This window comes from Palaemon carinicauda, chromosome 14 (genome assembly GCF_036898095.1).
Source record: "Palaemon carinicauda isolate YSFRI2023 chromosome 14, ASM3689809v2, whole genome shotgun sequence".
Lineage (NCBI taxonomy): Eukaryota > Metazoa > Arthropoda > Malacostraca > Decapoda > Palaemonidae > Palaemon > Palaemon carinicauda.
Window position 1 is genome coordinate 44977221 of NC_090738.1, and position 15062 is coordinate 44992282.

At 44.0% G+C, this 15062-nt stretch overlaps 2 protein-coding genes across 3 annotated transcripts in view; one reads left to right on the forward strand and one right to left on the reverse strand.

Moving 5' to 3' along the window:
- The window catches only part of LOC137653565 (protein hobbit-like), a 572883-nt gene that overhangs the window by 116933 nt on the left and 440888 nt on the right, over positions 1 to 15062 (reverse strand).
- The window catches only part of LOC137653563 (protein hobbit-like), a 107058-nt gene that overhangs the window by 31424 nt on the left and 60572 nt on the right, over positions 1 to 15062 (forward strand). For both annotated transcript variants that reach the window (XM_068387070.1, XM_068387071.1), the window contains exon 4: positions 7493 to 7582. In XM_068387070.1, coding sequence (XP_068243171.1) covers positions 7493 to 7582 — 90 coding nt within the window. The remainder of the gene's footprint in view (positions 1 to 7492; positions 7583 to 15062) is intronic.

Below are 15062 nucleotides of genomic sequence, written 5' to 3' on the forward strand. Positions count from 1 at the left end.
TCTATGCAGAGTTAAACGGCAGGTTTCATAACACTACCTGCGGCTACCACGAAATGTTTAACTTCATGCACTTGCTTCGCGTAGTGCTTGAAGAAAACGCGCGACGATTTCCACCCTGTGAAGCTCTTGAGGCTTTCGAAATCCATGCTCTGGAAGAAATTCAGAGAAGACGCGACTTTTCTAGGATCATGACTTGCGGGTGTACTGTCAGGATCCGCTCTGCGAATGAAGTAGGTGATTTTCGCTCTTAGTTGTTTCAGTGACAGGTCACTGCCCGATGTTTCTCCTTTGAAGAGTTGACCTCCACCGAAGTCTGAAGTTCTTTGAAGATAGACCTTAAGACTCTCCACGGGGCATAGAGAGACATCTTCCTTCAGGGGGCAGATTCTCCAAGGGCCCCATCTCTTGGTGGGTAATTCATTTTTTGCGAGAAACGTCGGATCAGGGAAGAGGGTAAGTTCTCCTGTATCTGCGAACAGGATATGACCCTCGTCTCTTGACAATGCCACTATTTCGCTGACTCGGGCTTCCAAGGCGAGAGCAAAAAGGAAGATAACTTTTTGAGTCAGGTCCTTGAGAGGGCACGAATCGTTGTCCAGGTTAGAGGCAAAATGGAGCACCTTGTCCAGGGACCAGGAGATAGGTTTTGGCGGAGGTGCTGGGCATAGTCTAGCGCATGCCTTTGGCAGTTTATTGAAGATATCGCTGGACAGATCAATCTGGAAAGCGTACAGTAGTGATCTAGTCAAAGCCGATTTGCAGGTAGAAATCGTGTTGGCCGCTAAGCCTTGTCCATGAAGGTGAATGAAGGACATGCAAAAATCAATGGTGATTTCCGTAGGGTTTTTTGCTTTGACGAACGAGACCCACTTTCTCCAGGAAGATTCGTATTGCCGTCGTGTGGATTCGGTTTTGTATTCCTCGAGGAAGTCTAGACTTTTCTTCGAGATCCCAAACCTTTTCTTTGCGGCCAGGGAGAGAAAATCATGAGATGAAGGTCCCTGACTTTCAGTGATGAAGCGAAGACAGTCGACTTCTGTACTTGCTGAGAGAGAACTGGGCCCGGGAGGGGGATCAGCGTGGGCTGCAGCTCCAGGACCAGGGGGTACCAATTGCTCCGGGGCCACTTGGGAGCCACTAGGGTGAAGATCCGTGGAGCCATGTTGAGCCCGAAGGGCATGGCCCTGAAGGCGTAACTTTTCCTTTGGAGTCGAAATCCTAGGTAGGAGGAAGCGGGATGATTCATCAGAACGTGCCAGTAGGCATCCGCCAGGTCTATGGAGACCGTGTAGGCCCCTTGAGGCAGAAGGGTCTTTATTTGTTGGAGAGTCAGCATCTTGAACTTGTTGTTCGCAATGAACTTGTTGAGGGGGGATAAGTCTAGAATGACTCTGAGTTTGTCGGAGTCCTTCTTGGGAACGCAAAATAGTCTCCCTTGGAACCTGGTTGACTTTACCCTCCTGATCACCTTCTTGTTCAAGAGTTCTAGGACGTATTCTTCCAGGAGGGGGGTTGACTGTTGGAAGAAATGCTGGAAGGCTGGGGGTGGTTGCGTCCAGCTCCAGCCTAGTCCCTTCTTGACGATGCTGTGTGCCCAGGGATCGAAGGTCCAACGATCCTGGAATTGGCGGAGTCTTCCTCCCACCGGAAGCACTTCATTGCTTCTGGTGTCCCGAGGGTTTGCCACCTCGGCCGCTAGCTCCCCTTCCTCCTCTGCCTCTGGAGGGGCGGCGAGACGAATCTCTGCCGGAACCTCTGCTTGAGCCCCTACCTCTGGGACGAAAGGTAGTAGCATGTTGCTCGAATGCAGGGGTAAAGACCGGTGACTGCGACACCACCGGCTGGGTGACCAACTGAAAGGTCTGCTGTGGCTGTGCTGCCACTTGGGGAGTAGCGGAACCCGGAAATTGCCGTCTCTGTTGACGTTGCTGGGGTTTCGGTTTCATGGACTTCCTCTTAGGTTGAGGGACATCGTCCAGAGAGGATTTCCTTTTCTTTGACATGCCTCACTTGTGGAGAAGGTTCCTGTTCTCCGTGGCGGCCTTGTCAGCAATCTCTTTCACCAGGGAAGAGGGAAAGAGATATTTATCCCAGATATTGGAGGAAATCAGCCTCCGGGGTTCGTGTTTTACCGTCGCGCTGGCAAACACGAATTCACGACAGGCTTTGCGAGCCCTAGTGAAGCTGTACAGGTCCTTCGTCACTGTTGCCAAATGTGTTTTGGCTAGGACCATGTAGAAGTCCGGGATTCTAGTGTCTCCGGCCATAAGTTCGAGCTGTACCTGGAGGGATAGCGATGCGGCAAGCCTCTCCTTCGTATCCTGTTCCCTACAAAGGAGGTGATCATTTAGCCTTGGGAGGTCCTCATTGAACTGACGACCGGCTACATCAGGCTCTAACTTCCCCACTGTGAAGGTTGACTGGATGTCTTTCCAGTGTCTATCATCAGGGGGGACAGTAAGGGAGAAGGGTCTGCACTCCTCCAGTACAGGGCAAGGTTTCCCTTCTTCCACTGCTTTCAAGACCGCAGTGAAGGCCTTTTCTATAAAGGGGAAGGTCGCATCGTTCGGCGCAACGAAGGTTGGGTGCTTCTTATTGAGCGCCGGCATCTTGGAGTTGGTGAAACCCCTACTCTTCACCGCACTGGCTAGCCTGGGCCTTCGCGAGATCGAACACGATTACTTCCTTCGGTTCGGTCTCTTCCTTTGAGGCTGGTTCGGACCTGAGCCGGACGTAACAGTCCGGATAAGCCTCGAAATTTGGGAAGAATTCCACTTCTTCCAACAAGATCGAGCCGACCTTCTCACTGATGAAGATCTTACCAGTCGTGATTGGCATATGCTCGGCATACCTCCATGGGTTAGTATCCGAGCAAGAGGGGAGGTCCTTAACCGAAATCCGTTTCGGTTGTTTAAAACTTCCTAGGTTAGACCTGAATAGCTCATGGGTCTCACGAAGTTTTCTTTCCATGAGGGCTTCAAGCATCTTGAAGACCTCCTGAGTGCCTGATGGAAGAGGGTCCGGGGTGGCAGAAGTCGAAGAAACAGGTTCCTCGGCCGGTGCAGGAGTCGATGCGGGAGTAGGCTTGGGAGCGACCTCATGCTCCGAATCAGGGTATTCCACCTGATCTTCCTCATAGTCGAGCTCCTCGCCCATGAGGTTCCTCTCCGTCCCTTCCGACACATCCGACATACGTTCCACGTTGTCGGAATCTAAGTGGCACTCATACATGGACTGGGCCATGACAATATCAGGGTCCACCACGATCTGGACGGTGGGGATCTGATCACTGGGGACCATGGAGTCTTTAGATGCCTTTGGAAACAGCAAGGCCCTCAAATCTTCGCTGGCGAGATACGGTCCGGTGGCATTCTTCTGGAAACCACGCACCCACTTGCGTAGCGTCTCTCGAGCGTTGTCCCTTGCCTCCGCTGAAGGAGGATCGTCGAACGCTTCGACCAGACGACTCTTGCAGACAGTACAGTGCTGCGGGTCCCAGTATTTCAGGTCGCCTTTCTTGGCGGCGCAGGGGGCGTGGGTCCGGCACGCCTTGTGCCCGTAGAAGTCCGAGCGCTTCACTCCGCAAAAGTTGCTTTCACACTTCATATACTCCTCCTGTAAAAGAAGGAGATCATGAGTACATGGAAGGCATAAGAATGACTTGCATTACTCTAAATTTAAGATACCTTAATCTAAGTTTTTAAGCATTAAATAATTCATAAGTAATATAATGCCTGAGAGTAGAGAGCGGGAAAGGAAGTAGATAGACACATACTTGTGAATCCCACCCAGTCGGTTACCGTAACCTTATCATTAGGCAATTTCTTTTGTGGTCGACGGTCACAAAGCGGAAATCCATATGGATAAGCCGTGGTGGGTAGAAGCTAAGCCTCTAACAGAAATTGCCTGCGAGGTGTATCAGGGGCTGAGACCACTCAGTTCCCTGGGATAGAAGGGGAATAGGAGACCCCTTATTAGATATAGGTTCCGGCAATCGGCTGTACTAAGACACACAGAGTATGCTGGAATATTGTAATGAGCAATCAGACAGCACAGAAACAGATTTAGATGGTAAGACAATACCTATATATAGAAGTGGCTAAGCCATCTGGCTGCAGTGTGATGACTGTCGACATGTTGTCGGCAGGTATGAGAAGGGGTGCATGTCCCTTGACGTCTCCGGAGGGTGCCGGCAGATCGACGGCACGCCGGAGGCCGGTCCAGCAGGGTGGAAGGCATCAAGACAGACACATTGAGTATCTAAATATAATACCATCGTGGCGACCGCCGGCACAGCGGCGGGTCGCCGGCCGAAGGCTGACGGCCTGGTGAGCTTGGATCAGTTCATAAGATAATTATGTATATGGTTGTATACCTAGACCGCCGGCAACCAATGCCGGCACGCCGGTGGCCGGCTCCGAAGGTCGGCCAGCTGTTACTAGGTAAAGGGAGGGGTGAGACATTGGCTGTATGCCGACGGAAGGCGGCAGCCTCCGGCACACGGAAGGCTGACGACTTAGAGGAGGGAGGGAATCTTATGAAAGAGTGTCACCAGAGGTAAGGCGATATCGCCGGCAGAAGAGGCGGCAAGGGTCCGGCACCAGGAAAGATGGAGAAAAAGGTGAGGAGGGATTGGAGGGGTAAGACCACATACCCCTCCGGCATCCCTCCGGAGAGAGTACACTCATGAAAGGAGTAGATACTCCTAACATCCGGCGGCAGGGGGCCGGCAGTCGGCCGGGTGCCTGGGGTAACCCAAGGGAGGGTTAGAGTGCACTCAAGAGTGGGAAACCCCCGCTGGCCGGACCTCTGCCGGCGACTACCCCCATAGAACGCTATGAAGGGTATATGTACCAGAGCGGCCAGCTCAGCAGGAGATCAAGTTAGCCCTATCACTCCACCCAAGGAGGAGTTGTAGGACTAAGGACAGATGTGTATAGGCAAGCCTACACCAAAGGGATAGGTGGGGAGGGAGAAGAGGAGGAGGGGTCTTTCATAGTGGAGGCTCTGTACAAGAACGGCCACCAAGGATAGGGAGAACGCTCCCTAGCCTATGTTAGGTAACCAGAATGAGATTGGTACAGGAGTACCGTCTCAAACTATAAAAGTACAGAACTAGCCCCCCCAAAGCCTAACCTAGATAAGGAGAGTTAATTCCTAGGCTAGGTAGGCTGAAAGACACATCGCAAGTTGCAGGAAGGGATGAGTAACCCAACCAGATGCAACTGTGGAAGGGCAGAGCCGTTCCTTATTTCTCGGTCGCAACCCTAAGGGGGGGATCATTCCCTTAGGGTAGACTGAGAAGCGATAAATACTCTGATTGTAGACAAGATTCCCTTATATAGAAGGGGAAGCATGGCCACACAGAGGGAATGCGCGCAGGCAGAGGATTAGGGAGCATATAGGGGTTCCTACATTCAGGTTAGGTTGGAAAGAAATACAATCAAACCGATCCCCTATATGGTCCCCGAAGGCGAAAACACTTACATCACAGTTAACAGTATGTTGAATAATGCCACAATCTTCATAACTTAACCTAGGATCACTGGTATATATCATGCATGAACACAAGTGCTAGGCTATCTAGCCTAGGGGCTAAGCTAGCGATCTAGTATGGGGTCGAACGACGACCGAGTAGATGAGCGTAAAAACACGATATACAGTACGTAATTCCTAGCTATGAAGACTAAATAACTAACAATATCAATTAGTTAAGAGGCCGGATAAAGCTGTTCTGGCTAGCTAAATAAGGCATGCAAAAGAACAGCGACGCCATAAAATGGCGCGTCCGGGAACGGCACAGCTCTGCCATAAAACACAATATTTTACAAAAAGTAGAAGGTACTTTACGGCTAGAGCTTATTTAAACAATGCTGGGACCTGGTACTCAACTTTCCAGAAGAAGGCGAGGCTAAAGGTAAAGACATAACGGCGATGTAAGTCGATGAAAATCGCACAAAGGGAAATCCGACCAAAGCAAGGTGCTACAGGCAGAAGGTTACGGACTTACGTGACGTCATTTAACAATGGCGCCCGTTTGTTTATGTTTCGAGTACCAAAAGCAGCCACGGACGAGTGTAACTGTGGAACGGCTCCCCAGTTATTCTCCACCTTTCCATATCGAAGTGTTAACTCTATATAGGGTGCAGATAGCTATGTGGCGTGTTAATACATACGTCCCCTGTTGATATACGATATCCTAGAGGGAAACCTTCAGGGTACTCGCACCAGAAGTTAGAATTCTGTGATAACCTGTAATTTAATTCTCTGGGAATATCCCTGTAGTTAAATATACCCAAGGAAGATGCTGAAGGAACCTTCCATCAGGACGTCATGGCTTGAGCCCCCCCAAAAAAAAAAAAAATATATATATATATATATATATATATATATATATATATATATATATATATATATATATATATGTGTGTGTGTGTGTGTGTGTGTGTGTGTGTGTGTGTGTGTTTCATTTGAACTTCTGGATATTCATTCTTAAATGAAGAGCTTTGGCAAAAATAAATGAAATACTTTTTTCACAATGATGTATGTAAAACATTTTGTACCTGCTGAAACTTATGTTTCATAAATACATAACAATTAGATGAAAAGTAATATCTGAATTTGATGTATGTTTTTGTGTGTATGAGTATATATAATAAATTCAGTGGCTGTTCATTAAAATATATGGGAAATGAAATGTGAATCCTTAAACTTTCAAAAACTTATTGTATTGTACAAGTAATTGTAAAATTCTTGGTACATATCGTATTGTACAAGCCATTTTATTTTGTAACAAGAGCTGTAGGAATGTTTGTTACTTATACAGCCTAGTTTCCTAGTAGTAACAGGATCAGCTAACAGAAAACACAGGAAAAAGAAGACCTTCCTGTGATTATTTGTTAAGATTTAAGGGAAATCAATAGATGAAAAACAAATGAATTGACTCTTATATTTTATTTTTCACAATATATATAAGTAGCTGTAGAAATTCTTAATACACTTAGGCTAACATATGGACTTCCACAATGGCGACATTGAATATTTTACAACATAATCAATCACTACTCATCTTAAAGTCTATTACTCCACTGTGTTTAGCATGCCAGACAGATCATTTTACTTGAAAGCTCATCTTAGAAAGTTTTAATTATATAGGGTTCACCTTGCCATGTGCATTATACACTATGAGAAATAATCCAAAGAGGGTTAAGATGTTAATATATAAATAAAGTTGCAGGTACTTCACTGACTTACAAACCAAGGGAATTGTTAAGAGCATTGGACAGGGGGATGGGAGAAACCTTCCCCTTCAAGACAAGATTGTCATATTCATTCCTTTGCTAGTTTAAGTTACATTTAACACTCAAGTTTTGTGTATTATATTGATATTTAAACAGTAAAGAAAATGAGTTTTTTATTTTCCAAATATAAAAGTACTTATAAATGTTATATTTTCTTTCAAGTTATTGAATTTTATGTTATTTTATTCCAGCACTTACTTACCAGTTTTTCAAGACAATGATGAAGTTCTGTTTTCCTGACAATGCAACAGAAGAGGAACTCTCTGGAGAGGGTGGATCAAGTAAGTTTTGTTTCAATAATTATGTTTTTGATGATTTGATTTGCATTTTATCTGCGAGTTATGGGATTATTTGCCTAAAGATATATATATATATATATATATATATATATATATATATATATATATATATATATATATATATATATATATATACCAGTATATATTATGAATTTTGGTACTAGCCTAATTGGGATATTATCATATAAAAGATTCCATATTCTACTGTAAGTGAAAGTAAAGAGTCAATTTACAGTTAAAATCTTGGTGAAGCATTTAAAGTTTCCAGTAACTTCTTTGGATAGCATTTTTTTATGTTAAGTTTAATGAACAACTCTGTAAATAAGAACTGATGAAACAAGTTCTCTTTAAACTTCAGCAAGACTATTGTCAAATATGTTCTCAGAATAATTTAATGGATTCTATTTTCTTTGCTGTACTGCCTTTTTCCATAGATATAATTTTAGTTTTTAGATACAATATGATTTTGATAAAGAATGAGACATGACACTAATTATACTAGGTTTTTAGCATGATGAGAAGGGTTTTGGTAAATAGTTTTAATTTATATGGGATTATCAGTTAGATTCATGTTTTGAGCTGGAATAATGCTGTGAGTTAACAGTTATTGTCGTTTGATTTTTTTTTATGAAATTGGATACTGCATATGCATATGAAAGAGGTATTAGGATAAGACTTCAAGAATTTTATTGAATCCAGGGAAAACATATAACTGTAGAGTTTGGGAGTGTTTAATATCTATTAAATTTTATTCAAGCCTGAATTAATTGATATAGCATAAAGTCGGTGATTTCATTTTGCGTCCACAGTAGATAATGTGTGTTTGGTTATTTATAAAACTTTTAAACAACTCAACCAGTATTGGAAGTTTCCAAACTGTTCTTTTTTATATTGATTTAGCTAACTTTTGTTAGGGATGAAAGATCTTATGATTGAATTTAAACAAAAGCTATGTAAGAAAATTAAGTGAATATCTCTTCAATTCCTAATTTGTATGTTAACTATATTCCTTCTTCTTTATAAGCCAGGTTTATCGACATTTAACTGTATATTTTTTTTTAATGTAAAAATTCTCCAACTTCCTGTCTAGCAATTTAATGAGACACAATAGAGGTTAATGACAAGAGGCGACGAAGTAACATACCAGGGGCTTTTTGTTATTTCGGTCTCAAAGTCAAAACTATTCCCTATCCTCTGACATCACAAGTCATTGAGGAGGAGAGCGGGCAAGTACAGTATATAAATATCAGGAGAGTTTAAAAGTAAAAAGAATATTATTAAAATTCCTTTTATTTCTATGAACCTCCCTGATGTTCATATTTCTGACACCCACACATTGGTGGTGTGGGACACCAGTGAAAGAAAGAGATCATCATTTATAGAACTAAAATATAATAAGATTTTAAAATTCTAGACTCAACTGGTCTAGATTAATGGTAAAGATTATCTCAAAATACAGCTTAAAATACACGAATCCAGATTGTTTATCCAAACATGTATAAAATGTGGGACATAAGATTGTCTCTAAACGATATCTTCTTTCTACTTACCTATCTACAGTATATAACCCTAAGACCATGTAACTGAAACTAGATTTTTTTAAAATAAGATAATTGTCAAATAAATGAACTAAAAAACTTAATAAAACAATTGGCAGTAACAACTATAGGACCTAGAGCTTGGCAATCTTGATAAGTAAACCAGTATTCGTAGATATAATGTTTACCGAACACCAACTTAGTATGCCAATGAGCTACCAATAAAACTCTTTCCAAAGAAAGATTCCTACTAAAATTAGGATGTGTAGTTGTACTTTTAATATCATGAAGCTTAGCCTTCAAGGTTTTTATGAGATTTGCATCCAATTCTTAGCAAGCTTCAAAATAATACTGAGTGGTTCTTAACAGGCAAAGAAGATTAATTCTTAATGAAATGCTCATATAAATTTCCAAAGAGAGAATGTGAAAAAATTCGGGTAAACTCTTGGTCTTGAAATAATTTTTTGTTTTGAAAGGAGATAAAAGAGTTAAGACCCTCTTATCTATGAGAATTTTACGAGCGCATGAATAATTTTTTGTAGTAGTGTTTATGCATTTGCTGATAATTTATTGTCATGTTTCATATACCATTTGGATGATCATTCTTTGTATTTTTGCATGGTATTAAAGAATGTAAGAATATGAACATTTCGATATAAAATTTTTATTGTAAATTTTATTTATCATCATTATCTCCTCCTATGCCTGAAGACGCAAAGGGCCTATCTTACATTTCGCCTGTCGTCTCTATCTTGGGCTTTTAAGTCAATGCTTCTCCATTCATCATCTCCTACTTCATGCTTAATAGTCCTGAGCCATGTAGGCGTGGGTCCTCCAACTCTTCTAGGGCCTTGTGGAGCCCATGTAAAAGTTTGGTGAACTAATCTCTCTTAGGGAGTGCGAAGAGCATGCCCAAACCATCTCAATGTACCCCTCACTATGATCTCATCTACATATGGCACTCGAGTAATCTCTCTCTCTCTCTCTCTCTCTCTCTCTCTCTCTCTCTCTCTCTCTCTCTCTCTCTCTCTCTCTCTCTCTCTCTCTCTCTATTTGCATAAAGATAAAGATTTATTGTCTGTATTTGTTCTACAATTGCTAATTTTGTGTCTGACAAAACCTATATATTTTGTTGATAAATTATATAGGAGAAGTATTCAGCTTTTTATTGCAGTCACTATTTTTTTAACATTATTTATTACTTATTTCACAAAATGTTAAAAAAGTTGTTAATGGTAAGATGCTCTTATAAATGTTTTTTCTTGCCGTGTTTGTACATTTACAAATATTTGTAATTTTCATCTTTCATATACCATTTGAAAAGGCATTCTTTATAGTTTTACATCATAGAAAAAATTTAAAAATCTGAACACTTCTTTTTGTATATTTTTTCATAAATTTTATTACATAAAAATAAAAATGTATTATCCATCTTTGTTCTATGATTGCTCAGTTTATTTCTGTTATATAGAATATTCATTCAGCTCTCTAATGCAATTTTTAGTTTCTATCTTCATTCCTTAGTTACGGTACAAAACGTCAACATAATGATGTTGACACATGACCTCATTGCTCACCGTAAAAAATGTATAATTTATTAATCAATCAGAACCGTACTCATTACCGTTCAAATTTATATCAAAATCATTGATACAGCGTGAAATAAGCTATTTCTACACACTTTTCATATAAAATAAAGCCCTCTAATATAATCATATTTTTTTATGAATGTTTTTAAAAACCTATCTTACTTTTTTTTGCAATATTTCTGTTTTCCTTGCTGTTTTAAATACCTGTAAGCATTGTAAAGATATTCTTCTTGCATCATGGAAAAGTTAAATAATTCTTGACCTAGTGCAATAAACCTTAAGTTCATATCTGGTATAAATTGGCCATACCAAAGAACAGAAAAAAATATTTTGGGTGTGTAAATTTTGCCCCCAGCCAAAAGTCGTGTACCTGACAGCTATATTGCCATGGGCAAAATACTGAGGGATTTATTATTAAATTATTTAGCATTGAAAATGCACAAGTGTTTTTCAATATTAAACTTACCCGATAATCATGTAGCTGTCAACTCCGTTGCCCGACAGAATTCTACGGGAGGGATACGCCAGCTATCACAATACTAGAAGGGGGTGTACTCACCAGCGCCACCTGTGGCCAGGTACTACAGTACTTCTTGTTGACACCTCCTCAATTTTTCCTCTGTCGTGCTTCCGGCAAGACGTTCTGGGATACGCTTATGATCTTGGAGTATTTTCACGGCTTTTGGTGAAGTATTTCTCTCAGATTTCGGCTGTCGCTTTACTGTACTGGAAAACTTCTATATTAGCTTAGATAGCTATTATTTAGTTCTGATTAATGGTTAACGATCTTTTTGCTTGATTTGGAATCCCCACTTGGCTAACTCTTTGATTCAAGATGTCTGACATTTCACAAGCCCCACCCCATAGACGATGTAGGTCTTGTAATAGGCGTATTCCGAAGGCCTCGGTAGATCCTCACACCGCTTGTTCTGACTGTATGGAAAGACCCTGTCAGTTGGAAGATCGATGTGAGGAATGCGCCGGACTTTCGGAACTTGATTTTGTCCGATTTCTTAAGTATTCATCCAAGTTAGAGAGAGAGAGAGTTAGGAGAAGTTCTTCTCGCTCTTCACTTTTTTCCTCACCTCATGATCCCCTACCTTTTCCTCCCCCTGTAGTGGCTACCCCCGAACCTACTATTTGCCCTCAACCTGATATGTCTGTTGTTTTGCGTGCCATTCAGGCTTTAGGTGACAAAGTGGAGTCGGTGGTTAGTGATCATAAGTCTCTTATGGCCGAAGTCAAGGAACTTAAGGTCAAGAGTGCAGTGGGTGGTGATAGTGCCAGTGCTGTGACGAGTGCTAGTGTCAGTGCAGTGCCAAGTGCTAGTGTCAGTGTCAGTGTGGTGCGTGAGGGTACTTCTGTGCGTGCCAGTCGTCCTCCCAGTCCGGGACCTCTTGCAAGCTCCCAAGCCCAGGGGAGAAGCAATGTCGAAGGGCAAAAGGGTTCGGCAGGCCTTGATCGGCGCACAGAAGTATCCTCGGTGGTTGCGGGCGTGTCTTCCAGAGACCGTCACTCCCACCCGCAGACGATTGAGCCCGTCTTTTACTCGTCTGCTGAAGAATTGTCAGGGAGGAAACGTTGGACTCAGGTCTCAAGACCTCTCAAACGCAGAGTCCAAACCTCAAGAGCTCTACAACCTGGCTGCAGTCATTGGATCAGCTCTGACTCGCCGCAGTCATCAGTTGAAGGCACTCCTCCTAAGAGGAGTAAGGTGCTGCCGCAACAGATCTCTTCTGTTAAGGCTTTACCTCAGCAGACCTTAGTGTCTGCCGACCCCAAGTTGACTCTACTGCAGTCCATGCAGTCACAACTTGCGGTCTTGATGCGTGAGTGTCAGGCTGAGAAGGTTACACCTCCTCCTGCGATCGCTCCGCCTAACCGCAGTCCTGCCTGCCAGGCGTACGATGTTGAGGCTCCTCAGGATACCTTACCACGTTCTGAGTTTCCAGTTTCCGGTGGTGTGCAGCTACCTCCGCCTTCCTTAAGGCAACCTCAGCAATGGGAACAGGAAGCTTATACCTTACTTCCTCCGCTTCCACTTGCGGTTCCACCAGTGAGGCAACACTCTCTTGAGGTACAACAACCTCTCCCATCCATGAGGCAGACACCTCAGCTCTCGCTGCAGCGACCTCAACCCTCCTCAAGGCGAGAGCATCAACACCTTAGCCTTGCGCCTCAGGAACCTCAACTCGCGAGACAAGTTATGCGTTCTGCGCAGCCTCTACCCCAACTCTCGCAGCTCACACCTCAGGAACCTCAACTCGTTCCTCAGGAACTTGCTACTGCGCATCCGCTCACCTTACAGCAAGCGCAACCCTTGAGGCAAGACACTCATGCCAGGACTCAGCCTCCTCCACCCATGCGCCTACCTTCTGCTACTGCTTTTGACCAGCCTTTGCAACCTGAGCCTCAGGTGTTCCCTCAACAGAGACTTGAGGAGGAAACCACAAGCGTTTTTGCTCCAGCTCGTACAGATTCTGCTGTTCAGCATACCTTACCTCTCACTTCGCTACACTCTGGTGATGAGGTTTCTGATGATGAGGCTGCACACCTGGACCCCTCATCAGACGTGGATGAATCCAAGTCTTCTCCGCCTCCTATTGACTTTCGCAAGGTCTTGGCTCTTTTCAGAGAGGTATACCCAGACCATTTTGTCTCTGCTACCCCCCGCTCTCCGCCATCTGAGTTTTCGCTGGGCATGCAGCCAGCCAAATCATCTTATACTAAGCTCGTCTTTGCAAGGTCCTCTAAGAGAGCGTTAAGAATTTTAGGGGAGTGGTTGCAGTCTAAGCAACAACTAGGAAAGACTTCCTTTATGTTTCCTCCGACTAAGCTCACTTCCAAAGCGGGCGTTTGGTATGCCACAGGAGAGGAACCAGGCTTGGGAGTACCTGCCTCTGCCCAGGCCGACTTCTCAAGCTTGGTAGACTCTCCTCGTAGAACAGCAATGAGGCGCTCTAAGGTTTGCTGGACCTTCTCCGATCTTGATCACTTCCTAAAGGGTGTATTTAGAGCATTTGAGATGTTCAATTTCCTAGACTGGTGCCTGGGGGCCCTTAGCAAGAAGACCTCCCCTGCAGACAAGGACTCAGCCATGCTCTTAATGTCCTGCATGGATAAGGCTATTAGGGATGGATCTGGCGAGCTTGCTTCGATGTTTGTGTCAGGAGTGCTTAAGAAAAGGGAGCAGCTTTGTTCATTCCTTTCCTCCAGCATCACACCTTGTCAAAGGTCTCAACTCCTTTTCGCTCCGCTCTCTAAGTTCCTGTTTCCTGAAGAGCTTGTTAAGGACTTGTCTGCGGCCCTGATACAAAAGGACACCCATGATCTTGTGGCCTCATCGGCTCGTAAGACTAAGGTTGCTACCTCAGTCCCCAGGACTTATCGCACCCCAGTGGCTGATACTCCTGCTACGAGGTTTATTCCGCCCTTTCGTGGTAGAGCCCCCAGCCGTGGAAGCTCCCGTCCAGACTCTTCCAGGAGCAAGTCTAGGAAAGGTTCCAAGGCTTCTAAAGGTAAAAACTGACTCTCCTCCTCTCCAGACAGCAGTAGGCGCCAGACTCAAGATCTTCTGGCAAGCCTGGGAAAAGAGAGGTGCAGACGCACAGTCTGTCAGTTGGCTGAGGGAGGGTTACAGGATACCATTCTGCCGCAAACCCCCTCTGACCACATCTCCCATCAACCTCTCTCCCAACTACAAAGAAAAGGACAAGAGGCTAGCGTTGCACCAGGAGGTGTCGCTCCTGTTACAGAAGAAGGCAGTGGTTATAGTCCGGGACCATCAATCCCCGGGCTTCTACAACCGTCTCTTTCTGGTGGCCAAGAAGACAGGAGGTTGGAGACCGGTGCTGGACGTCAGCGCGCTCAATGCTTATGTCACCAAGCAGACGTTCACGATGGAGACGACGAAGTCGGTCCTAGCAGCGGTCAGGCAGGAGGACTGGATGGTCTCGTTGGACCTGAAAGATGCTTACTTTCACGTTCCTATTCATCCAGACTCCCAACCTTTCCTGAGATTCGTTTTTGGAAAGGTTGTCTACCAATTCCAAGCCCTGTGTTTTGGCCTAAGCACAGCTCCTATGGTGTTTACGCATCTGATGAGGAATATAGCAAAATTCCTCCACTTATCGGACATCAGAGCCTCCCTTTACTTAGACGACTGGCTGTTGAGAGCCTCCACGAGTCGTCGCTGTCTGGAGAGTCTCAACTGGACTTTAGACTTGACCAAAGAACTGGGTCTGTTAGTCAATCTAGAAAAGTCCCAACTCATTCCCTCCCAATCCATTGTGTACCTGGGAATGGAGATTCGGAGTCGGGATTTTCGGGCTTTTC